Source organism: Neofelis nebulosa, chromosome 2 (assembly GCF_028018385.1).
Source record: "Neofelis nebulosa isolate mNeoNeb1 chromosome 2, mNeoNeb1.pri, whole genome shotgun sequence".
In the NCBI taxonomy this organism is placed as follows: domain Eukaryota; kingdom Metazoa; phylum Chordata; class Mammalia; order Carnivora; family Felidae; genus Neofelis; species Neofelis nebulosa.
The window spans coordinates 20,901,426-20,928,413 of NC_080783.1; the positions used below are offsets into that span (position 1 = coordinate 20,901,426).

Sequence of the window (26,988 nt, forward strand, 5' to 3'; positions counted from 1 at the left end):
TCAATTCAATTCAATTCAATTCAATTCAATTCAATGTATTTTGACGATGCTTTACCAATGAAGTTTTGTTTTTACAACTGGTAAAAACTATTTTTAATATTATTAGCAAAATGGAAATACTAATATTTTCCCTTCAAACTAGAAGATCCTAGAAAATATACCCAAGTCCATCTTAATTATATATTATATTAGTGGGTTGTTTATCTCAAAAGACCTTTCATTAACAACTCCTTTTGGTCTCTCTCATTTTTTTTTTTAATTTTTTACTTTTGGCTTGGTCACATCATGCCATTCTGGAAATTTAAAAATAACTTGGTACTTACTTAACCGTAATTTTGCACAAGCTCTTCACTATTTTATATATGCCCTCAAGATGAATCTCCCAAACCTTACTTACTTGTCCATGTATGTTACTTTCGTCTAATACGCTGTATCACCCCCTAGCGTTACATATGATGTTCTGCAGCTAATACATGCTGACCAATTTCTCTGCTTTGTGGAAGGAATAAATATTATCTGTAGATGAGTACTGTTCTGATTTACAGGTTAGATTCCCAAAGAATATATGTAAATCCATTGGGTTCTAATGCCAAAGTACATTATAAAAACCTTCAAAAATGTCTAAAGAACTAGTGACTGTATGTGACACCTTACAAAGATTGTTTTCTGGTCAATACACAAAACAGTGAATAGAGTGATATACGTGCCAAATGATTATTGTTTTCCCCTTGTTGACATTTTTAGGGATACTTCCATGTTTAATGCCAAAGCAGAAAACAAATGGAGTGGCAGGCTTTAGTAACAGAGAACAAAACATAGACATGAGGGTGGCTCTAGTTCAGATTGAAAGATTTTTTTTCTTAATAATTAGCATCTATTATGTCTTGAGCTCTGAAACATTTGTTATTTTAAGTTTTCACTTCATAGAAATATCTATTATTTAGAAATTAACTAATTCCTATGTTTTCTAGCTTATATTGATTCCAACTTGCTGGATCTTCTTGGTCAACTGGCATTGACTTTGTAGACTTTGTCAGTTCTCCTTAATTTTCTCTAGTTGGTGTTTCCCTAAGTTCTTCAAGTAATTCTTCAATCTGTTCCTCAAGAAGTTCAGAGCATCGTCACCTACATCACCTATGTATGTAGTGTTTTATACCTTCCTCAATGGCCCAGAAATGCTGGAAAAAATGTGCACATTTTTTTCCTGTATGTTTTATGATACCGTAGTCTCCCCTTGTCTGAAGTCCGGCTTCCCAGTTTGTTACCCACAGTCAACTGTGGTCTGGAAGCAGATGATCCTTCTCTAGGTGTATGGTCAGAAGATCAGTAGTAGGCTAACGCTAGGTCACAATGTCTACGTCCTCACCTCACTTCATCTCATCGGGTAAACAGTTTATCATCTCACATCATCACAAGAAGAGTGAGTACAGTGACCAAATTCACACGATTTTTATTACGGTATATTGTCATAATTGTTCTACTTTATTACATTGTTGTTAACCTCTTATTGTGCCTAATTTGTCAATTAAACTGAATCACAGGTACATATGTTTAGGAAAAAACAGTTTATATAGGATTCAGCATTATCCAGTTTCAGGCACCTACTGGGGCGGGGGGGCGGTTCTTGGAAAGTATCCCCCTACTGTATACAGGTCCCTCTTTGTCTCTAGAAATCCTTTCCTGCATTAAAATCCACTTTGTCAAATATTAATGTAGCTTTTATTTCATGGATTAGTATTTGCAGCTTATATCTCTTTTCATTCTTTTACTTTAAACCCTTCTGTATCTTTAGGTTTTGTGTATCTGGATCCTTGTATCATTTGTAATTCCTTATTCTTTAGGTCTGTCTTTCCTTAACCTTGATACTTTGTGTATGTAACCTAACTTGACTATCTTTCGATTGAAGCATTTAGTCTGTTTGTGTATGTATGTATGTATATATATATATATATATATATATATATATATAGAGAGAGAGAGAGAGAGAGAGAGAGAGAGAGAGAGTTAATCTACCACCTTACCACGTACCATTTGTCCTACTTGTTCTTTCTTATCCCCTCTGAGTGCTTGCTAATTCTATTTCCACTGTACTGTTAGTTATACATTATTTTCTATTCTTTTAATGATTACTAAAGATTACAACATGTATTTGATTTGTAGTTTGACCTCTTCCTGAACAATGCAAGAGCCTTATAACATTTTAACACTATTTACCCTCTTTCTTGACCTATAATATATGCTGTTGCTTTAATACATTTTAATATTACCCCCCAAATTATTATTATGTATAGTCTACAGTCACTTGTATTTAGTTAGTTTTCCTTTTTGTTGACTTTCAATCTTTCCTCCATCTTCAAGTCTCCTCAGATTAGTTACTCTCTGTCCAATCGGTGGCTCTGCAGTAATAAAAGCTCTCAGTGGTTTCTTTGTTTGAAATTGTACTTTGCCTTCATATTTTAAGGATATGGTGACTGGATACAGAATTTGACAAACTTTATAGATATGTACCTATTATCTTGTAGAGTCTATTATTAAGAAATCACCTGCCTTAGAAGCACCTGGTTGGCTCCGCTAGTGGAACATGCAACTCTTGATCTTGAGGTTGTGGATTTGAGCCCCATGTTAGGTGTAGAGATTTCTTTTAAAAAACTCTACTGCCTTAGTGCTTTTTCTCTCCTAGCTTCTTTGAAGATGTTGCTTTTGTCTTTGATATTTATAATACTGTGATATTCTTAGGTGTGATTTTTTTTTTGGTATTTATTTTGCATAAAAGCTTACAGGGATCCTTAGATCTGCAGCTTTCTATTTTTGTAATTGGTTTTGGAAAATTCTTAGCCATTATCACCCCTCCTCTTTTTCTCCTTCTGGCCTCCAATTACACATGTATTAGAACTCTTCGTTGTATCTCCTTTGTCTCTTACACTTATTTGTTCCTTTCCTTTGTTTTTTTTGTGCTCATTTCTGGATATTTTCTTTTGAGTTATCTTCTAGTCACTGATTATCTCTGAATCTGCATCTCATTCACCGTTAAGTCCATCCGTGGGGTTCTAATTTTAGTTATTAAATCTTTCAGTATAAGAATAGTCTTGTTATGTTTATTTATTCATTTTGGAGAGAGAGCATGAGCAGAGGAGGGGCAGAAAGAGACAGAGAGAATCCCAAGCAGGCTCCACGCTGCCAGCACAAACCTGATGTGGGATTCGAACTCACGAACCATGAGGTCATGACCTGAGCTGAAATCAAGAATCAGACACTCAACCAACTGAGCCACCCAGGCACCCCAAGAATAGTCCTTTTTTGGTAATGAAATTCTTAGTCTTGCCTTTTATTTCCTTGTCTATATTAAGCAGTTATTTTTAAATCAGTGTCTAACAACTCTATTATTTGGATACCCTGTGGGTCTTTCTCAGTTGTCTATTGTTTCTCTTGGTTTTTTGTTTTCTTATTTGTTTTTTATTTTTTTAGTAATCTCTACCCAACATGGGGCTCAAACTCAAGACCCCACAATCAACAGCTGCATGCTCTCCCAAATGAGTCAGCCAAGTTCTTCTCTTGGTTTTTTAAATTAAACTCTCTTGTCTCCGTGTATACTTGGTTACTTCTACTTGGGTGCCAGACTTCATATATAAAAAAGTGTAGAGATACCTTGAAGTTTGGGGTATCTTTTCTTTTCCCAGTGAGGATTTACATTTGCTTCTTGTAGGCAGATAAGGCACTAGTAATTCTAAATTAACTAAATCCAACCATTATGTGATTTGGAAGTCATCTTCAATCCCTGTAAGGGCTTATTTCTTGTTCACTTCTCTCAGGGTGTAACCGCTGGAGTCCTACTCCACAGTGCGATCTTACCGAATTAAAGGAAGAGCTACTACCAAGGCAAGAACTGGGGCAACTTCAGGAAATCTTAGAGGCAGCAATTCATGGTCTTACTTCCACTAAAAGACTCAATTCCAACTAGCCATCTGTGTGTGTGACACTGCACAATTTAGAAATTCCCAGAAATAATTTGGTCAGTTATACCAGTTTGTGTCATGTGACATCCTTCTGTGGCCAAGGGAAAGGATCCTGCTATTGGTAATCCCGCTATAACCAACATAATGGAGGAGGTAAGTTGCTCAAAAAATGAGATTTTGGGGGCGCCTGGGTGGCACAGTCGGTTAAGCGTCCGACTTCAGCCAGGTCACGATCTCGCGGTCCGTGAGTTCGAGCCCCGCGTCAGGCTCTGGGCTGATGGCTCGGAGCCTGGAGCCTGTTTCCGATTCTGTGTCTCCCTCTCTCTCTGCCCCTCCCCCGTTCATGCTCTGTCTCTCTCTGTCCCAAAAATAAAAAATGTTGAAAAAAAAAATTTAAAAAAAAAAAAAAAATGAGATTTTGGTAAACAAAAATAATATGTCTTAATATATAACATAAGAGGGAAGAATAATAGAGGACACAGGACAGGGAACAAATCTGGAGGAGAATATGATTTCAGCTCTAGAAATGTCAAAACAGGTCATTGTGAAATACCTGATTTGGTCAGGGTCCTGGCACAAGACAGATGGGATGTTCAAGTGGAGTAATTGAGCAGAGCTGAATAAAGGGACTAAGGTCAACCTTGTGGGCAGGGTTAAGAGAAATCAATAATGGAGGAAGCCCTCCAGGACCAGTAACAATGGGGAGACATTACCACTTTAGGCCTGCAGGACTGAGGGGAGAAGAGTGGTGCTAAATCTCAGAAAGAGAAGCTGTAGACATAGGCAAAGAGCCACCTAACGGCTGACTCTTCAGGCCACTATACCTGAAGCAGCTCTGCAAGAAGGAGCAGGGGAAATAAATTTCGTGACTACTTTCTTCTCACCTGCCAAGTCCTCTGCCAGTGTCTCCTTTTACTGGACCTACCCAGAAGCCAGAGAACAAGGGAACCCACTACTACAGCCCACATAGGGCAGAGAATCTCCTGGAGCACAGAGCTGGGCAGTAAAGGTGATGTATCTGGAGAAACTCCTTTCTAGCTTACTGGTACAGTGGCATAAAGAGCCCAAAGTAATTCAAGGTTTCAATTTAAATAGAACTAAGGTTACGTTCCCTGGAAGAAAGATTACTTCCTTAGGCACTACAATCTCCAAACTCAAGGTCGCAAGCAAGGGAAGCAAAAATGCCTTCGGTGGGTCAGCTGGCAGAATTCTCAATGGAGTCCCACTTGATCCATGCATCCTGACCACGGGGGTGGGAAGCATCATATACTGTGTCTTTTAGGATGGTATCTAGCTTCATAATGAGTTAACCCCCAGCTGGTTCCATAGCTAAGACTTTGGCAGACCTAAGCCTATTAAGCAAGCTGTCTCTGGATAACGGGGTGTATGGTAAAAATTATTTCCGTAAGTATGAGCCAGTTGGTATAATTTCTTCACTTCCTTCTCTGTCATACTGTATGGGATACAGTGATGGATAAGGCATTCTGCCAAGTCCATGAAGGGTGATGCTAGCAGACCTACTGTAGGCAACAAAGAAAAATCTTTATAACATAAGAGGCAACAAAATCCTCACCCATAATACACGTCTTCCCTAAGAAGACAAATGGCTGACTTGGAAGGTATCTAACGTCATCACTTGCTAAATGGTACCCTTAAGGAATGGGGCCATATTAGGACTTAGCACTGGCCTCCCTTGTCGCAGTTTGCCACTCAGCAGAGGCAACAGCCAGGTCACTGTTGGCCAGGGGAAATCTATCCTTTTGAGCTCATATGCAGGCTCAATCTCTGCTATCATGATTGTTTTGTCCCGGTGCCTACTGAACAAGCACCAAGGTAGTGGCTGGGGAAAACAGATGACAGACAACCACAGAAAGGGTTCTTATTTATCTAGCTAGTGAGGGCAATATCCACAGTAGATATTTTCTGGTGGGCATTTACATGGGATAAAACTTCATCAACTCTATTCATTCTAAAAATTCTGTCGGCATATCTTTCCCTTTAACTAACATCCTTGTCACCAATCTTTGATTCCTGTTCTTCCCACCTCTCTGACTAGCTGGCCATTGTCTAAGCCCACTGCCTGGAGAAAGAAAAGACTCTGGAACAGGTTTAAGTTGTGGCCCAAGTTGTTCTGCTACTTAGTCTCTATGACCTAGCAAATCCAAAGATTCCATTAGAATACAACGCTACTGCACACAGCTGATTCCATCTATATCTATATCTATATCTATCTGTATCTATGTAAACATCAAGTTTATAATGGGTAGTTTCAGTTGCACAGAATTATCTATGATGTATTTTCAGGCATTCTACCAGGGCCCACTAGCAAACAAGAGACACCTTTCAAATGGATAATAGATGTTAACAGAAGTCACTAATCCCAAACCTCTAGTGTACTATGGTTCTTCTTTTGGAGCATCATAAAACATCTCTTCCACTAATACTTCCAGTCTATTCGAATTTGATAGGTCATAGACTAAGTAACAAAGTGACTTGGACCTGCCCCAAAGTCCTTTCTTTCTCCACTCTCTCTCAGAACCGATAGCCTTACAGGTTGCTCCACAAACAGGACAGAGAAGCACATCTAAACGTGTTTTGCCTCTGAAATCCAAAGAGATCCAACATTATGCCCCTCTCGGTTGGGGATGTCTAAGGCGAAGAAATTTGTCTATCACTTCAGAAACTATTCCAAAGATGACCCTAAATCACTATATACATGTCTTCTAAGCCATATAAGGATCACAATACATCCTGACCTCTCAGTCCAATTATTGTGTCATTAGTGTAATGGATCAACATGATCAAGATCCTGCAGGATTAGGACAGAGAACATGTGACTTGATAACTCTGAAGTAAAACAATAAAAGTATACTGCCATCCATGTAACATGACGGCAAACTAATTTTGAGTACATTGCTGATAGGCATGATGGGAAAACATTAGCTAGGTTAACAGCAGTTATGTCAGGGCCAGACATGTTGATTTTCTCCAATATAGAACTGCATTCAGAATCATAACTGAAATTGGTTAGGATAATGAGACTATTGCTTGTGACAATTTCAGTTGTTTGGTGGTACCATTAATCTGTGATTCCCCGGGGATTCTTTATTTTACTATCTTGGTGTTATGTGTTGGGGGCAGGGAGAAAGCACAATTTCTAAAGGTTTATAGAATTTGACAATTTCCAAACCTAATAGCCCTTCCTCCACTGGCCAAGGGACAGTTGAAAAGACTTCACTGTTTACTAAGTCTATCTAGTCCCATACTACATCCTGAGAAGGGGGTAAAAACCACAGAATGGAGTCATCATTCCATTACCCACTGACCACTCAATCCAAGACATGATCTATCATCGGACCTCCAAAAGCTCCTTCTCTGACCGTGGCCAATGTTGTAGTGCTCTTCCAGGAGTTGTGATTTGCAAGGTGGTTTGAAAGACAGAATTCCAATGTTACTTTCAAATTAGATGGTTTAGGAAGAACACAATTCAAATGACAATTGAAGTTTGATGTTAAAGACACCTTCCCTCCTAAAATTATAGCCAATCTGATTCCCTTTTGGAGTTTTGCTGTTGTGTGGTCTTGGTGAGACTGTCTACTAAGGTGCTAGGGGATGGAAATATAACCCCAATTAGGCCAATTAGATGCTTTCTTCAGGTTTTTCACCCCTAAATACTGTCAAAAAGACAAAACACAGATCTGATCCTCCCATAGGGGACTCGTTAAAGGGATGGTTTCTCAGCATCTCCCATTGATAACTGAAGAAAAGATGCCCTGGTTTCTTTCCCTTACAAACTTGGGCCTTTTTCTTCTGTCCTGGCGCACTCTATTATCCTCCAGTAATCTCTCTTCTGCTTCCATTAGCCTGAGTCAGCCTGGATGCACACATCTAAAGAACTCTAGCTGAAACAAGTGGGAATTGGGGCAGCCCTGTGATCCTGGCAGCAGGGAGTCCATGAACTTTTCTAGAAGCTTAGTGCTTTGCCTTAGTGTTAACTCAGCTCCTGTATCATTTGACTCAAACTCTCTGAAGAGAGTTGACTGGTTCCATTTACTCTATCGGTTGTCCATCCCTTTTTCCCACAGTGGTTGGGGCAATCCTTTTATGGTTCTTACGCAAATGCAGTCACTCCTGAACTTGTTTTCCCCACAGGCTGGAGTAAGCTGACAAGTGACTAAGTCATCTACAATTAGACTAAAATACCCATGGAAAGCACCTGGAAAAGATATTGCTGGAAACTTATCACAAATGTGCTACAACTTAAACCATGACAAGTTCACAGGGACACCATATGTGGATTGAAGACAACAGAGCAAAATAAACCCTCCCCCTACAGAGAATATCACAAGAGCCTCCAAAAATTTAACCATAAGAGTGCTCCATATTACTGGCATGTCACATGGCCATGTACACATCACGGGGGCATACGTGCATGCACACAGTGTGACACTGGCTTCCTATTTTCAAAGGTCTTGTTTTAGTCCCCTCTTTCCTCCTGAACCAAAACTGTACTTTAGAAGAGATTCCTCAGGGGCGCCTGGGTGGCTCAGTTGGTTGAGCATCCGACTTCAGCTCAGGTTATGATCTCACAATTTGTGGGTTCGAGCCCCGCATTGGGCTCTGTGCTGACAGCTCAGAGCCTGGAGCCTGCTTCCGATTCTGTGTCTCCCTCTGCCCCTCCCCTGCTCGTGCTCTCTTTCTCTCTCAAAAATAAACAAACAACTAAAAAATTTTTTTTAAAAAAAGAAGATTCCTCAGCCTGAACCTCACATCTTAACTCTTCTAACACAGGCAGTTTCCCTCTGGCCTCTGCCCTGACACCCTCACTCAAACAGCACCAGTGTCCCCAGGACTCCTCTCCAAGATCTGGGGCCCCAACTACCCTGGGTTCCTGGACCTTAACATGGACAGTATCTGGAACCAAAATTACCTCATTTGTTGTTTGAAGGAAATGTCATTAGATCGATTTTACAGATGAGGAAACAAGTTCAAAAAAGGGGTAAACTTGCCCAAGGTCACTACCTAATAAGAAATATAAACTACTTCTGACCCTAGTCCATGTTCTTAACCACTAAGCTATATGGACTTTCTTCTTTTTATCCTTTCTAGTTGTTTCCAAATAAAATTTAGAAACATTTTGTAGAGCTCTTTAGAAAAATTCACATTTGGACTGGAATTGCCATACACATATGCACACAGACATGTACTCACTACATGTAACTTTGAAACACTCTTGGTTTTCCACACCAATAAGTTTTAAGTGTAATGAGGCACGTTGTTTCACCCCTGCTAGTGAGCAGGGTCACTGGCAATCCTGTCTCTTCCCTATTTCAGGGAGCGGTTAATACACGCTGATCTAATGGTCTCCACCCTCTAACTAACCACCGCCCCCCCTCCCTCCCAGCTTCTGCATTAGCTGAACCACAAGAGTATCTGTGGGTCTTCCCCGTGTCAGGCATACTACTCCCTGTCCTGACACTGCTCTCAAGGCTCTCTGACCTACAGGGTTGACCATGGCACATGCATTTGACCCCTGACTCGTTTTGACTGATACATCCCAGAACACGTAAATCAGTTTCCCTGCCCTGTTTTCAGTTTTGGCCCTAAGTGCTATCAACTACAAAATGGCTTTTGGTTTTCCTAAGACTGTAAATATGGAAAAACTTCTTTGTATGGATAGCTAGGTTCTGGTTTGTACATTTCAAAACTGCTGCTGATGTTATTCCCAATCGTAGCTGGGCCCTCCTAAAATCTGTTCCCAGCCCCAGATATCAGCTCCAGGATTTGGTCTCTAGGCCTATTCTTAAGTAGTTCGCATCCCTCATCTGTAAGCCCAAAACAAAACTTTCAATTAGATGTGCTATTTTGGCTTTCTGGCTACCTGTGCATTTATCACAGCACACAAAAATATTTACGAGTTAGCCTGTAAGTTTAGTGAGGAACACCTGCCTTATTCACCTTTACATCCTGATGCAGGCAAACGACTTGAAATCAGTTCTGGGAGTCACTGTGCAAATTGGGGCAGCCTGGACTGGGGGTCCTGCGCTGAGATGTTTCAAAGCCTTATGAAAAATGTTTGGGTCACTCAAGACGTCCTACTATACCCAAATTTACCAGGAGACGTAGTTAGGTATGGGGGTGATGGGCCTCATCATATATAAAATAAGGATTGCTGATAAAAGAAGTAAAGCTCTGGAAGCGTCCAGTCCTGCCTCTGCTCACAGTAATCATTTACCAGTTTACTTGGAGTATACATCAGATGCAGTGTCACTGGCTGTAAGTTTCAGCAAGCTGCTAGATGGGAACATGGAGCATCGCTGTACTATCGCTGACATCGTGCACTTGTACACAGAGGTGTCATTTCGTGGCATCAATCAATGCAATAATGTGAGGTACAAACCCATAGATCGAAAGTTCTGAAAGAGAGCCAGGGGGTAGGGTTGCTCTGTTAAGAGTAAAATGAAGGTGGAGATGTTTAATCTATGAAGAGGCAGATTAAGAAGAAACATACTTTTGAGCTCATAAGCCAGTGTAATCAAGTGGGAAAAACACGGACTAAGAAGTCAGAAACCTAATTTTCAGCCCTACCTCTGCCACCTACTGTAACCTTATCAAACTATTTCCTTATCCACAAAATATATACTGTTTCAACAGCCTCCTAACTGGCCTCTATGTCCCCAATCTACTCTTCAACTATCATAAAAACCATATTGAAAGTAATAAAGTTCCAGGATTATCAACTCTGTAGCCAACAAAGCGAGTGTTCAAATCCCAGCTCCACCATTTACAAGTTATGTAACTTTCTCATGTGCAAATGGGGATATTACCTACTTTTCCTAAAGCTGTCGTGGGATTAAATGATACACAGTACCTAAGACTACTCAAGCCTGACAAATGTTAAACATTACCTCACTGCTTACAAAATTCTAATGGTTCTCTATTACCTCCAGAATCACATCCAAATTCCCAAAGTAACAACACAGAAAGTCTTCAAATGAGATCCTGAATCAGCAGCCCTAGCTCCCATCACCTACTCCATTCTGCTACCAGGAGTTGTTCAGGAAACTGAAGCACAGGTTAAGTAACATAGATCACATAACTACCCGAGCAGTTTGGCTGAGTATGGTTGCCTATTAACCCCAGGCACCTCAGGTTTGTTCAACTCCTTACGATGCAAAATCAGGGGATTCTGAAGACCTGTGCCAAACGTTTCCAGGAGGTCTAAAAATCCTGACTTATCAATCTTGGTCCTATCTGTACTGGCCCAGAGTACTCCGTTTCAGAATACGAAATCACCTCAGTTATAGGCACCATTGTCACAAAAATGAGAGCCACACATTTACTCATCACATACTTAAGCCTGCTATGTGCAAGGAATTATACCGGGGATACAATAATGAACAAAACTGTTGGGGGCAACAGTAACACAAACCTATAGTCACCGCTATGGGTCTAACAGGAGCTTGACACAGTGCATTATTGCCCTGAGGGAACATTCGTGCCAGAGCCAATGCTGAAGTGGAGGGAAAAAAATCTGTGCACAGGTGTTACAGAGAACTTAAGATATTTAGTAATGGGCCAAAGAGAGTTAAGGGCTGTCCATGTGGATCTTGTACAAGATCCACAAAGATTTGTACTTTGTCCAAGGACAGAGGGAATCCGTATTTTTATCACATCAGATTTGGGTTCCCAAAGAATCACTGTCTTCGAAGTGTACACAGACATACCTGTTAGGAGACTAAGGAATCCTTACCACACATGGCAGCTTAGACAGGGCTGAGAAAAGGCAAACTGGCAAAACTGGCAGAGAACTACATAATTCTCAAGTAAAGGGGAAAAAAGGTTACATCATAATCATGACCTATTCACAACTCTTGAATTTCTCTATGGAACTTCACTGTTTATTAGTGAGACGGACCATCTGGATCAGCTTGAGCGCTTCAATCCGGTCAATCCTCTACGCAAACTGAAAAATGGAGAATGGTGTGGAATTTTGCAAAATTTGCTCTGAAATTGTTCCGTGTTATTTTCTGCAGATGCTGATACAATGTGTGGTAAGACAAAACACCCAGAAGTCAGGAGGCAATACATACCATCCTATCTTTAGAGACAAAACAAAACAAAGAACTCATCTAAAGACAAAAGTCTGCGCAACTTGAACTAATGTACCTCAAAGAAGTTGAACTGGCAAGGACACACGCATAGAAAGCGAAGATGCATACCTAATCTCTAAGGCTCATATTTTTGTCACATGTCATCTGACTACAGAAAAATGCGCTATTATGATAACCCACCTCAGCACCCTTTTCCAAGAAAATCAGGATTTTTAATTTCCAAGTCTTCTGAGAAAGCAAAATTAATGCAACACTAATTAGAACATCTAATTAATAAATTTAACAATACGCCAAAGTAATTTTGTTATATAAATTAACCCATTTATTATAGGCTAGCAATGTTTCAAATGGTGAAGCTTCTACTGGTCTTTCAACTCCTTCAGTCTTCTGATGGCCGACTTTACTGTGACAGCAGAAGTGGTGCTGGAAAGAAAAACAGAAGTTGGTTCCAACACAGCTACACTAACATGTGAAATGGCATGAGTAAATCCTGCTTTTTAACAGTACAATCTTAACGACGATGGCATCCCTGAACAATGAGTCTTGTCTTCAGGCTCTTGCAGGATTAGACAGGCAATTTAATTTCATGCATCTCATTTATCAAGCAGCATAAAAAAGGAACAGGGAGGAATGAATGGTTGCAAGAGGCTGACCTAAACTCAGTAAAAGGGAATGGACAGAATGCCAGAAGAAACTAATAAACTGTTAAGATGGTATAATACATTAGAAATATCAAGAAAACAATGTCAAAATAGGTAGACTAAAGTATATTTTGGAAAGGCAGCTATTAAAATGACTACAAAAGTTACACCTAAAGATTCAGGAACTTTATCTGGAAAACCCGTAACCATCACATATGGTGGACACAGGAACGCTAGTTCACTTTATCATCACAACCAAGACAGCACCCTAGTCTCCACTCTCCTTCTTGCCCTCATAAAATCCCCACAAGACACATATATAAAAACTATCATTTCAACACTTTTCAGTATTTTACACTGCTGCAGTTTTGCAATTTTTGCTTTTCGTTTTTTAAGTAAGCTCCACGCCCAGCGCAGGGCTTGAAGTCAATAACCCTGAGATCAAGAGTCAGAAGCTTAACTGACTGAGCCACCTATGTACCCACACACCATTGTTTTAAATCAACATAAAGTTAAAAATTCAATTCTTTGGGGCGCCTGGGTGGCTCAGTCAGTTGAGCGTCCGACTTCGGCTCAGGTCATGATCTCGCGGTTTGTGGGTTCAAGCCCTGCATCGAGCTCTGAGCTGACAGCTGAGCCTGGAGCCTGCTTCGGAATCTGTGTCTGTGTGTCTCTCTCTCTCTCTCTCTCAGAAATAAACATTAAAAAAAAAATCGGTTCCTCAACCATACTAGTCTTATCATTTTATATGTAGGCGGCTAGTGTATTGACATCTCGCGTCTACGTACTGGCTAAAGGAAGAACACATCAGCCTTCAGGGAAGGCAATGCATTCCAAGATTAGAGGGCTTCGACGGCGGCTTCAATTCCCAGAAATGGATTAACTCGAATCCACTCAATCAATAACCAGCACAGACAGATTTATCTCAGCAGTATCACGGGGCACTTGTCAGGGTCCAGCCTATTCTGTTTAGGAGGCAAAGGTGTAGTGGTGCAGGAGGCCTCGTGATTCCAGATACAGTGACGAGCTAAGTGACCTAATTTTTATAAAAACAGCTTGCATCACAAGTCAAGCTTCAGTATGTACCCAGTCTTGCCAATGGGCTTACAGTATCATAGCGCTCAGTGAGGACCCTTAGGACCCTATACAATTCTAAAGTCAGACTTTATTTCAGTAGTTTTGTTTCTATACCTTAAATAACTGAACATAAACCACAGCTCTCAAGGAGTTGTGGAAGACACAAAAGCACGCTCACTTTCTCAGACTCCTAGAGAGTTAAAACTAGCCCATTCGGCCTCAAACCTGAATTCTGCCGTGACCTACACACTTGCAAACACCACAAAGAAACGGACTCACTTATAGGTCCAGGCACCACCCGCTACAGTTTTCATGCAGGAACCACAATGCCAGATCCCCACAGCTCGTCTTTTCATCTTGGTCTGTAAAAGAGAATCAATTTTCCCTGTGAACCAATGAAAAGTCTTTTATCTCGCACACATCCAGGTGTCTGATTTACATTAGGAAATCCAAGCTGATGCACTGTAGATTACATGTGTTTCTAATACCCTTAAGTCCTCTAATGCAAAATTTGCATTCCTCATGGTGCCTTATGGCCAGTGATGTGACAGATCCCCTCCATCTCCTCCCAAAACAGTACTTCTGCACCCCACAAAATTTTACGGAACCCCAGTAGACAAAACGGACACAATCATTTCCCCCAACGCAGGTCTGGCGTGGGCTGGGGCTCCGTGTCAAGTTTTACCCTTTGGTTCTCAAAAAGCATTTTGCAAAATCCACAGGTATCAACAATACCCTAACGTCCCGTAACTGATCAGCAAACGTCAGCATGCGCAAATCTAACTGCTCAGCAACTCAGAATCGGCACACGGTTTACAAACTTCCTTCACGAGAGGGCTCACTTCGGAAGAAAGCCTTCCCCTCCCTCCCCCCACCAGACACCGACCGCCTTACCTTGCCACAGAAAGAGCAAGTGTACTTGGCGTGCTGGCTTATTTCAATCTTCTTCACCATTTTCCTGAGGGAGGCACCATAACGGGTCCCGTATTTACCGACAATCCCGACCTTCTTGGTGCGTTTAGCCTATTAGGAGTTGAGAGAGAAACCAGCCATATTAGGACCCTGGACGGACACCTTGCCCCCGCCAAACCCCTTTCCTCCAATCACCCAGCCTCCGCCTGTGACCTAGCTCCCCCTCATTCCACCCTGCAAAACCAGGGCCAGGAGCGGGCCCGATGCTCCCACGGCACTCTGTTAACCCGGCCCGGAGAGGCCAGGCGCCACCAAGTCGCCCCCGCCCCTCCGCCCCGGTCGGCGTCCCAGCGGGGCGGCGAAGGCACGGAAGCCAAGGACGATGCGGGGCAGGGCGGGTAAGCAGAGGCCGAGCTAGGGCGAAAAAATCAAGAAAAGGTCAGATGCGGGCGGATAGAACTCCAGGCCTCAGCGGCACGAACACTCACCATGTCGCCGCAAACTAGGCCCGAGCCCAGAGAGGAAGAGACTCACTGCGCAAGCGCGGTTTTAGGCAAGTGGGCGGAAGTGGCGAATGGGAGGCCCAGCTAGGAACTGAACTCTATGCTCCGGAGGTTTCCTCGCCCCGTAAGCCTCCCGCGGAGTGTGGCAAGACGTCTTCTCGCCTCCAGGGTTGCCCTGATTCGCAGATTGTGGCAACAAACGAAGCACGCTTCACACATCCACGTTATCTTACACGTCTGTTACAAAGTCCTGCAAGGCAGGTACGATTTCCTCCATTGTACGGACAAGGGAAGGTTCCGATTTTAAGTGACTTGCTCGCTGGCATTTGGCTTAGAGTGCTTAAAGCTTATGATTCCAAGTCTTACTGCTTTCTGCATTATATCTTCTAAAAATCGTGGGCCCTGTGCAGGTGGCTGGCAAAATGGGGAATAACGAGACTCCATTCTCAGAATTTCAGCCCAGCCAGGAGACAGTCATGGGACCACATTCACCAGTCATAAAATTGCAAACTGACGATAGCTCTGAAGGAGGTTTTTCCTATGATCCTTTTGAAATCACAACAGTCGTTTTCTGCATTAGTAGGATAAAGAGAGGATATCTTGTGTAATGGTTAGAAACATAGGTCTGGGTTCAAAGCAGGACTCTGCTACTTAACCCTTGTGGGAACTTGACAAATTATTTTGCTTTTTCTTCATCAGTTTCTTCAAGTGTACCATCTGGATAATTATAATACCTACCTTAGAAGTTGTTGTGAAGAGCCAGTGAATTAAATGCATGAAAAGTGTTTGCCACAGTGCCTACAACATACCAAACACTATACAGCTGTAACTATTGCTATTATTATTCCGGGTGAAGAAACTAAGATTCAGAGAAGTTAAGTAACTTGTCCAAGGTCACATAGCAATAGGCAGTGAAACTAGAACTCAAATCCAGGTCTGCCTGATCCTCCAGTCAGTTCTCTTAATTATTAGCATGTATCACTCCAAGTCATAATATTTAGTGCACTGAAAACTCATAACAGAAAATGTACTTAACTTGTAATTAGGTCTCTGGCACTTGGTCCAAACCAGACTCTGCGACTACCTTGTGCGATGACACTTTTGGTTAGCCACAGTCCCTACATGGCCTGGAGAACCACCTCCCTGCCTCTCAGCAGTGACCAACTCTACAATGAGGTACTGGACTTGATGATCTCCAAACTGGACACTGAGGCCCAGAGAGGTCATATGACTTGCCCAATAAAAGACTTCCAGATCAATGTTCTGTCTACTATATCACAAGCTTCAAGCTGTTTCCTTGGCTGCTTTTTCAATCCTATTTTCTGTTCAGGGGTCAACAACATCTGCTTTCTACTTTCCCTTAAAAATATGTGCATCTCTTTTTTCCTTAAGTTTTTTTGTTTGTTTGTTTGTTTGTTTGTTTGTTTGTTTTAGCTTGGGCACAATGAAACTATTCTAGTCATGGCTACTGCTACCTGAGGCCCACTGGGGAAATAGGATGTGCTCAAAATCTCCCCGTTCCACCACAGGCTCCATGTACCCTCTACCCCTTTAGGTGGAAGAATCTCAAGGGGCTGAGGGAGCAAGTCTCTCCTCCCTCAGGAGAGAAATGCACTGCATTTGGGGGATGATTTCTGGAAACCTCCACCAAAACTATGCCCTGCTTCTAGAAAACTATAAATTAAAGCAAAAATACATTCCTAGTGGTGCAATCAAATGGGACTGGTGGAAGAAGGGTTGAGAAACAAACACTGCAATGGTCCGTCTCTTCCTGTCTGTGCCTGCAGGCTGGCCCTGGGTGAGGTATAAGCAGGGCCAGCCTTGCCCGGGAGCGGCCCACCCTGAGGTGAGCCCTCCCGGGCTGGCTCGACAGCTTAGTTCAGATCATCATTTAGCAAACTGACCATCTTCCCACGCCATCCCCTGTGTAGCCACCTAGACTCTGGCCTTCAGGGGGTCTGAGAGAGAGCAAGAGAAGACAGAATGCATGAGTAAGAATGCAATAGAGTGGCTGAAAATGAGACACTCCATAGTAGGAGGAAATTGTTCATGCCCAGAGCAATTTTGTTAAAACTGAACAATTCCCATGGGGCGCCTGGGTGGCGCAGTCGGTTAAGCGTCCGACTTCAGCCAGGTCACGATCTCGCGGTCCGTGAGTTCGAGCCCCGCGTCGGGCTCTGGGCTGATGGCTCGGAGCCTGGAGCCTGTTTCCGATTCTGTGTCTCCCTCTCTCTCTGCCCCTCCCCCGTTCATGCTCTGTCTCTCTCTGTCCCAAAAATAAATAAAAAATGTTGAAAAAAAAAAAATTTAAAACTGAACAATTCCCTAAATAGCAAGCTTGAGGGTGTACAAATAAGGCTCTCGTGAAATCAGGTCTAAGTGGCTTCAGAGAACTGTGCACAAAGTCTCAATTTGTCTTATCTGTGGGCTAATAAATCTCCATTCCCCTCAGACGACGATCAGGTGTAGAGATTAATATGTACCCATAAAAGTCTCAGTAAAAATCTCTGCTGAGTCACCCCTGCTCCTCAGGAACAATCAAAATTCACTCTGGCCTTTAGAAAAGGAAGTTAAAAGTTGCCTCTAGAGGAGAGTTCTTTTAGCTGTTGAGCCAACCAGTTCTCTTTGGGCATATGGAACCTTTTATTCTTGAAAGAAATCTGGGGTTCAAGCATCATCCCCAGTTTATCTCATGCTGGAGACCAGAAGGGTTTATCCTGGAGTCCCAGGCTCCACGCTGTTCCTTCACTTCGTGTCTAAAGAGCTCTCGCTTGCCCTTCACTGAAGTGCCTGGTGGCCACGGACAAGAGACAAGTCTGCACACAGTGTCAAGAGCCCTGTGGGTCAACCTCCACACCAGGCAGGGGATTCAGCAAGGGGAAGGTGAGCCCTGCCAAGGTCAAGTCCTTAACACCTAAAAAGAACCAGGTGTCCAAAATGGATTCAGCATGTGGATTCATTCCCTCCTCTCTTCTTTCCACAAACATCATCCTAGTTGTTTGCTTTTTTTTTTTTTTTAATTTTTTTTAATTTTTAAAGTAATCTCTACATTCAATATGGGGCTCAAACTCACAACCTTAAGATCAAGAGTTGCATGTCCACGACTGAGCCAGCCCGGCACCCCTAGTTGTTTGCTTTTTGTTTTAAATGGACATTTCACGGGGTGTTGACACAGGTAATGCATCCATCAGGATGGGAGTTACTTGGCGACTTTTGAAAGAGATAAGGTCAATCAGTATGAAACAATGGCCAAATATATTATGTGAAATGAGCCATTTTTAGTACGAAATGTTTGATACAATTTTTGTGAAAACAATTCTATGTATATTCATATATTTATATGCATAGGGAATAAATTACCAAAGGCTCTATCCCAAATTGTTTATATTGGTAACTACCTGTAGGAAGTAGGGCTAGGAATAGGAGGAATGAGAATGGAGGGCTTTCATTTTTTTTACTTACATATTTTTAGATTAATTTTTATATCAAATTTATAACAGTGAAAAGAAGGCAGTGCAGACACTGAATGAAGGGACAGTCTTTTCAATAAGTGATTTTGAGGGGCGTCTGACTGGCTCAGTTGGTTAAGCGTCTGACTCTTGGTTTCTGCTTGGGTCATGACCTCCACGGTTCATGAGTTCGAGCTCTGCATCAGGGCTCACAGTGCAGAGCCTGCTTGGGATTGTCTCTCTCCCTCTCTCTCTGCCCCTGCCCTGCTCGTGGGCTCTCTCTCTCTCAAAATAAATACATAAACTTAGAAGCAAAATATGACACTGAGAAACTGCATATTCACGTGGAAAAAAATTAATCCCGACCTTACCTTGCTCCATGTACAAAAATAAACTGCAATTGGATTGTAGATCTAAGCATTAAGAGCAAAATAAATAAATAAATAAATAAAGCTTCTAGAACATACTATATTCACAACCTTGGGGTTATGGTTACATGAGGGTTTATTTTGTAATATTTTGTTAAGCTGTAAATTTATTTTACGAGCTCTTTTGTGTATATTTCACCCCAAAAGGGGGGGATTAAGAACAAAGAGGAAGAGTCCGTGGCACTCAATAAATCATGTGAATGGGCGGCGGGGGGTGGGGGGGAGAGAATGTGGGGGCAGAGGGTGTTGTAAAACCAAGTAACTGCTGGCCATCATAATATCCCAAATACTGTGACTCACAGGCTTCTCGGTGTTTTCTGCTGTGATTAGGAATCCATTTCCTTCACTGGGACCTCACAGGAAAACACAAAACCAAAATAACACCTAGGTATGAGAGAGTACTCCCAACAAACTCTCTTTAAGCTTCCGTGCTATTTGTTTTTAACTTTGTAATCCTGTGTTGGTAAGAAGTGAGAGGAAAGGCTAGGAAATAAGGTTGGACTTCTTTCCATCCCTTTTATAGTTTAAAGTTGCTTTTATTTTGAGAGCGAGGGAGAGAACCCCAAACAGGCTCTGCACTGTCAGCCCAGAGCCCATCATGGGGCTTGAACTCATGAACCGTGAGATCATGACCTGAGCCGAGATCAAGAGTAGGACGCTTAATCGACTGAGCCAGCCAGATGCTCCTCCCTCTTACAGTTTAAATGTCACCTAAAAAGAGCTTCAGAAAGGGTCAGGATTCCAATAGACAAGAATGCACAGACAAGGCAAAACCTAAGAGTCAGCGGTGAGGGGAAGGCGCCGCCAGCTGGGTTTCTTAGCTCTCCCTCTGATCTAGAAAAAGGCCTGTGGGAAGCCAAGAAGGAAAAGACCCAATAATTCAAATACAAATGGATCAAGGCTCACAGGATCCCTCACTCCCTCTAGTCTTCCTGATGCCAGCCTGGAGGCAGAAATTAACCAGGGTCACTCAGGGAATAATGGCCCTGGTGAGGGGAGGCAGAGCCTACTCCAGGGGGCCTAGGGGGCCCTGAGGGCACCACCGATGGCAGGGGCGGGAAGTGGGATGAGATGGGCCCAGATTTTCTTATTACAGCTGACATTTCCAGAAAACACAGTGGATGGTGGCAGGTGTGTTTGGACTGAGCTGTGAAGCAAAGGAGGAAAAGGAATTAGTGTGGAAATCCTTCCTGGAACCCAAAGGCATCCAGTCTCCATGAGTAAGTCTAAGTGTCTTTTCTGAACCACACAGTAATGGCTGAACTGTCCTCAACAAAGTTTAGAGGCACCTTTGGGATGGTATAACTTAGAATATACAGGCTTCATGGTGTCAATAGAATTTGCTTTGGAGGGCCTCAGGGGCATCTCAGAGACAGTTCTTCTGCAGAGCGGCTGAAACGGAGATTTAACTAGGGGCTTCTAATGGAGGCTCAACAGGCCATATTTGCTAAGATGAGGGAGAAATGGTGGTTTCAAACATGCACACCAAGTTGTAAGGACCAAGGGCAAACCTTCTCAATAGCAGGCACTGCTCTGACACCTTTTGCAGCATCTCAAGGGCCACCAGGCCACGAGGTGAACAAAACAGGGGTTTATTAATTTAACAATGCTCGGGAATTCTAAACAACGCTGCATATATATATACATATATCTATATAACTATATATATCTATATGCGTATATATACATATATATGTATATATATACATATATACATATATATGTATATATATGTATATGCATATAGATATATCGATATCGATATATCTATATAGATATCGATATATCGATATCGATATCTATATATCGATATCTATATCTATATCTATATATTTGGGACAAAGTTAGAGTAAAGTTTAGATAGATCCAATACTTATCCTCTGTAAGCTTCCAACAGGTCACCGTCACTATTACAGAAGAACTGGTACAGCTAACAAAACTTAAAAATAAAACAGAGCTGGAAGTGAGATAGTAAAAGAGCACTTCAAGTGGCCTAGATGAGAGCCCGGACAAGCATCCTCTCTCAGGCCTCTGACTCTGGATTTTCTCTAGATAACACTGGGTCATTCTTGTTTCAGGAAGTAAGGAGGAAACCAAAGGCCTAATTATCTATGGAGATATGGCACCACCACAGGGCTCCTCATGGCAGGAGACACTGGCGGAATGCAGCTAATCTCCACAGTCCTCAGAAAGATGGGAGAAGCAACTCAGGCCCCTTAGACACAGATGTTCGGGCTGGATTTCCTGAGGAGCTCTGACCCGGCAGAGAAGCTCACAGCCAGAGACCAACACGATAATTAATAGGAGGCTCAGGCAACAAATGCCAGGTTTGACCGAGGAAGGCAGAAAGTCAGTATCCTCCCCATTATTTCCCAAGGCCAGAGCCTTACACGGGACATGGCCCCACGGTCCCAATGGTACTGACAGGTCAGTATGCCTGACTGCCCCTGGACAGCAGCGAAGGGGCTTGGGCGGCTCTCAGAGCTCCCTCTCTCAATTGGAGCTGTCTAGAAGCCCAGGAAAGGGGTTGAAAGGCACAAGAAAGTGGTGCATTCCAGTTTCTAGTTTGAGCAGAGTTAGCTGGGAACCCACAGAGAGGCCAGCTCAGGTTCACAGCCAGGGTTGAGCCTCTCAGGAAGGGAGCCACTCGGTAAACTGCTCACAGACCCGCCAGAGCACCACTGAGGCTCCGGCTGTATGAGCCGGGCACCTGCCCTAGGGTGGGCTCTGGAGGGGTTGGGCTGGCGGGGGGTCCTGCCCTGCCGCTCCCTAGCTGGGACTCCCTTGGCTCGGTTTCTGCATCTGCACAATGAAAATATAACTACCTTCCTCCAAGATGGGGTTCACTGTGTCAAAATGTGTCGTGTTTGGCCCAGCGCCTGGCACCTAGCCAACAGCACAGAAGCAAAAACCATCCAAGTCCAATGAACAAATGCACATACAATCGAGCTGGAACACCTTAGGCATCTGGCATTGCTGTTAAGAAAATTGGGCTAACTCTAAACTTTACTTAAATCTGGCCCACTGTCCTTCAGTAATACTGATTAAAGCCCCAACTCCTTCCTTTTTGAAGCACTTTTTCTTAATATTTATTTATTTTTGAGAGAGAGAGAGGGCGAGCGAGAGAGAGCGTGTACAGGGGTTGGGGAGGGCAGAGAGAAATGGAGACAGAGAATCCAAAGCAGGCTCTGCACTATCAGCACAAAGCCAGACATGGGGCTCAAACCCACGAACTGTGAGATCATAACCTGAGCCGAGGTTGGACGTTCAACCAACTGAACCACCCGGCCACTCCTGAAACACTTAAAAAAAAAAAAAGTTTGTTTATTTGAGAGAGAGAGAGCACAAGCTGGGGAGGGGTAGAGAGTGGGGGTGGTGGGGGGCTGGTGGGAGGTGGGGACAGAGGATCCGAAGAGGGCTCTGTGCTGACAGTGGAGAGCCTGAGGTGGGGCTCAGACTCACGAACGGTGAGATCATGACCTGAGCCGAAGTCAGATGCTTCACCGACTGAGCCCCCCAGGTGCCACTTAAACACTTTTTAAAATCCCTTCCTGGACACCCATTTTCTTTGTCCCTCTCTTTGCTGCTTGGTCTCCTTTATCTTCTTCCCAACCCTAAATGTTGGAGTGCTCTGGGGTCAGTCAGATCTGCTTTTTTCCTGAAGCCACCTTACCTGCTTAGTGGTCTCATCCAGCCCCAAGACTATAATAAACACCACTAAGTCTGGTGAGGGCAGAATTCACAGCTCTTGTTGTGACTTTGCCCTGCTGGAGACTCAAATCCTACAGCCTACGGAACATCACCACTTGGATCTTGCCCCAAGTTGCGTTTTCCAGAAACACACAGAGTTTGGGGTACAGCGTGTTTATTAGAGATCAGTGTCTGTGAAAGGAAGGGGAGGAAACAGTGTGGCCAGGAGGAGAACTGGAGCCTCAGACAGCCCAGTGCCCAGTGGGCAGTTCTGCAGCAAATACTACTAACCAGAGATGTCCAAGGGGCCCAGTGTTCGTGCCCACCTTGTTCAGTCACCGATGCTGGGTGCCCTAGGAAGGGTGTAACCTCAGACAAAGTGGCTTTCTATGGACCAGCACCAACCGGAAGCTGTGGCCAGGTGCAGGCTAGTCGTGCTCCTTGGAGCTGGGCAGCAAGCTTCCCTCCTGGAAGGCGTCTCCATCTCAAACTCAACAAGTCCATGACCAAACCCTTGACTTTGCCCTGCCCCCCCCCCTTCTTTATCTCCATCAGTGGCATGACAGCTTTGCACAGGCAAAATCCGAAGTCTAAGTACTGACTCCTCCTTCCTCCAATGCCTGTCTGTCAATCCAGCTCAAATTCTTTCAGCTCTACAGTCAAAATGTGTCCAACCCAAGCACTTCTCGCTTCCTTCACTCCTCTGCTCTGCACGACACACCCCGCATCGGCTGCCACAGTCCACCAGCCTCCTCTCAAACTCTTCCGTTGCCCGTTCTTCCTCAACGATGTTCTATCCACAAACTGGAGGGATCTTTTTTTTTTTTAATTTTTTTTTTCAACGTTTTTTATTTATTTTTGGGACAGAGAGAGACAGAGCACGAACGGGGGAGGGGCAGAGAGAGAGAGGGAGACACAGAATCGGAAACAGGCTCCAGGCTCCGAGCCGTCAGCCCAGAGCCTGACGCGGGGCTCGAACTCACGGACCGCGAGATCGTGACCTGGCTGAAGTCGGACGCTTAACCGACTGCGCCACCCAGGCGCCCCGGGATCTTTTAAAAACATAATCAGATCGCCTATCCCTGCTCAAAACCAGTCAGTGGTTTCACGTTGAAAATTAAATCCCGTTTCTTACCCGACACAGGGGCTCCACATCACTGGCCTCTGTCTGTCTCTACACTGACATCACCTATTACTCTGGCCACGTGAGACCCCTCACCACTTTCTAAACCTGTGCTGCCCAACACAGGAGCTACCAGCCCCAAGTCCGCTGGAAATGAGCACTTGAAACATGGCCAGTCCAGACTGGGGTGGTGTCAAATACACACCCAGCCTTGAAGACTGAGCATTACAAAAAAAAGAAAAAAAGGTAATAGAAAGTTTCTCAGTTAAGGTTTTTTTTACAATTTTTTTTTTTTTTACATTTATTTTTAAGAGACAGAGCACAAGCGGGGGATGGGCAGACAGAGAAGGAGACACAGAATCCAAAGCAGGCTCTAGGCTCTGAGCTGTCAGCACAGAGCCCGACGCGGGGCTCGAACTCACAGACCGCGAGATCATGACCTGAGCCGAAGTCGGACGTTCAACCGACTGAGCCACCCAGGTGCCCCTCTCAGTAAGTTTTTAATAGTGATTATAAATGGTGAACTGACAATATTTCAAATATATCAAGTTAAAGAAAATATTACTAATTTGATCCTTCTTTATTTTTTAAAACACTCTTTCAGATAATTATAATCATGTCTGTGGCTTGTGTTATATTTCTACTGGGTTGTGCGTCTCTAGATGAGGAGTTAGCAAACTGCTCCGAGGGCCAAGTCCGGCCCACCACCTGCTTTCGTATGGCTTGTGGGCTAAGCACATCTTTTCATGTTTTTAAATGGCTAAAAATAAATCAAAAGAATAATAATTCATGGGGCGCCTGGGTGGCTCAGTTGGTTAAGCATCCGATTTCAGCTCAGGTCATGATCTCATGGTTCATGGGATCGAGCCCCAAGTGGGGGTCCACACTGACAGTGAAGAGTCTGCTTGGAGTTCTCTCTCTCTGCCCCTTCCCCACTTGTGCTTTCTCTCTCAAAATAAGTAAACTTAAATAAAAAGAATAATTCATGACATATGAAAACTATATGAATTCGAATTTCAGTGCCCATGACAAAGTTTTACTGGAAGAAAGGCATAATCACTTGTTTCTGGATTACCTCTGGTTGTTCTGACCTACAGCAGCACAGGTGGGTCATTCCAAGGGAGACAACCTGGCCCATAAAGCCAGAACTATTCACTATCTATTTACAGAAAAAGCTTGTCAACTCCTGCTCTCTGCCCTTACCTCCTTACTTTTCTTTGTAGGATGTAGAACTATTACTCCTCCTGTGATATCACCTCTGCAAAGGCACGAACTTTCTCTCTTTTGTTTGGTGAGTTATTGCTGGCACCTAGAACGCTGCCGGGCACATAGTAGGTGCTCTATAAACACTTGGTGAATTGATACATTTAAAAATCCAGATTTCAGGAGTTGTGTGGGATGCGGCTCATTACCCAAAGAACATGAAGTATCACAACTACAGTCTGCTGTCTCTATTTCTCAGCCAGAAAAGCCAAGCTTAAGACCCAAGCAGATCCACACAGAAAGGCCAGAAAGAAAATGCTGACCGTTGGCCTGGTCACGCGCTGGGCTGAAGACAGACGCCAGCACTGCTGTTATGTCAAGAGGAACGCAAGCTTTAAAAACAAAACACTTTATTTTAATGAATTCCATGATTTTTAAATGCCTCCCTCCCCCCCCCCCCTTATAGGGGAGAGGTAAAGCTGTCAAAATTATCAAAAAATTCAAATCTCCTTTTCTTCAGGGGGCTGTCTGTCAACGTGCTTTCGTCCAGCATGCCTCCCAGGTCCTGGAAACCACTTCCAGGGTCAAAGGATTCTGCAGCCTCCAGGAGCTCCCTGTCACTTCCATCTTCCTCAAAGGACTTCTGGAAGAAGTCGTAGATCTGCTGCTGCTTTGGGTCCTTCATCAGAGAGAGGAAACAAGCGATGAGCAGAAGAGTGCGGGCTCCAGCACTGCCCCCACCCCCCCGCCTCCTCCGCTGGGAGGGAGACACAGAGGTGGGGGCTGCACGTTTTACATCGTCCAGTGCCGCACGATGGCCGGTGCAGCCCCAGGTGGCCTTACCGCCTGACATCTTTTCTTCTCTGCTACTCGTGGGGTAAAGGAAAAGAAAAAGAAAAAGGAAAGAAGGAAAAGGAAGAAACGGTGTGAGAGCAACTGAAGAACGCACTCTCAAACTATAATATTTGTTGGAAACGTTTTCTGCCTTCTAGCTTTCCAAATCGGTATTGAAATTGCTCCCAAGCTCTCACTTCCCGCAAAGCCGTTCTCCACCAAGGGCTAATAGTTAAGTTGTAATTCAACACCAAAGCAGTGTGCTCAGCCATGGCTTACCCCTAATTTTCAGAGTGATTAATAAAACAGACACATACTTGACACACCGATGAGCAGATTCCCACACTTGTTTCATACACCCACCAACTCCACGGGTACGCAGTCGGCAACGATACAGTGTCAGGTCATGCCCGGCAGTTACAACCACAGCGACAGGCTCACGACAACAGCGACGGGCTCGCTGTTACCCCTCTGCTGTCCTCTCACAAGGGTGAATTCCTGACCCTGACCGTCTTTCCATCCAGAGGGACATTTCAGGATCTCCGCGGACATCCTGGTCCCATTAAACTAAAGCTGTTTAAACCAAAACCATCTCTCCTCTCAATCCTACATCCTCCCACCAGCAGCTCTTTCCGAAAAGCCCAGTTTTCATGGTTCCCCACCATTTTTCTCGTCTTCCTGGCTTGCGATCACCAGGGTGTCCCGACCGTGAATGTCCTACGTCAAACTGGCAGCCAGTCTGCCTCTCCTGTCTGTTCCCTCCGCGATGCTCCACAGGCACACCCTTCACTCAGACCGTGTCACTGGGCACCTGCACGGATTTGCAATGGCTCCCCTGTAGGCCTCTTCCCATTTCAATCCCTGGCAGGTCTCTGCCAGGCTGACTTCTGCCCCAGGCTGTCCTTGAACAGGATCTTGTCACATCCTGGGGTCCCCGTGTCTACCTCACTGACACTAAAGTAGCTTCCCTGGTTTTTCAGCCCTTTTCTAATCAGGTCTCAACCTAGCTGGACTCTATTTCCTCACTGTTCCTTACCAGAAAGCCCTCGGCACTGGTGACG

General features: G+C 43.8%; 2 protein-coding genes and 1 long non-coding RNA gene across 10 annotated transcripts in view; 1 reads left to right on the forward strand and 2 right to left on the reverse strand.

Moving 5' to 3' along the window:
* Window positions 1-12,257: 12,257 nt before the first annotated feature.
* On the reverse strand, window positions 12,258-15,310 carry RPL37A (ribosomal protein L37a). The gene is made up of 4 exons (XM_058705612.1): window positions 15,186-15,310; window positions 14,680-14,808; window positions 14,065-14,147; window positions 12,258-12,490 (listed from the first exon to the last, which is right to left on the reverse strand). Exons 1-4 carry the CDS (start codon window positions 15,186-15,188, stop codon window positions 12,427-12,429), a joined length of 279 nt encoding a protein of 92 aa, XP_058561595.1. The 5' UTR covers window positions 15,189-15,310; the 3' UTR covers window positions 12,258-12,426.
* A 37-nt stretch (window positions 15,311-15,347) lies between these two features.
* LOC131498378 (uncharacterized) lies at window positions 15,348-26,248 on the forward strand. 3 transcript variants are annotated; one of them, XR_009255410.1, is made up of 2 exons: window positions 15,348-15,461; window positions 25,114-26,248. It is a non-coding gene; the product is annotated as an uncharacterized LOC131498378 (long non-coding RNA). The 3 variants fall into 3 exon arrangements; XR_009255412.1 differs by lacking the exon at window positions 25,114-26,248 and adding an exon at window positions 16,247-16,459 and having other exon boundaries at window positions 15,352-15,461; XR_009255413.1 differs by lacking the exon at window positions 25,114-26,248 and adding an exon at window positions 16,272-16,459 and having other exon boundaries at window positions 15,365-15,461.
* Window positions 25,487-26,988, reverse strand: part of SMARCAL1 (SWI/SNF related, matrix associated, actin dependent regulator of chromatin, subfamily a like 1) — a 54,482-nt gene continuing 52,980 nt past the window's right edge. For all 6 annotated transcript variants that reach the window (XM_058705562.1, XM_058705581.1, XM_058705600.1 and 3 more), the window contains one exon: window positions 25,487-25,772. In XM_058705562.1, the coding sequence (XP_058561545.1) occupies window positions 25,554-25,772 (219 nt within the window). In that variant the 3' untranslated portion in view covers window positions 25,487-25,553. The remainder of the gene's footprint in view (window positions 25,773-26,988) is intronic.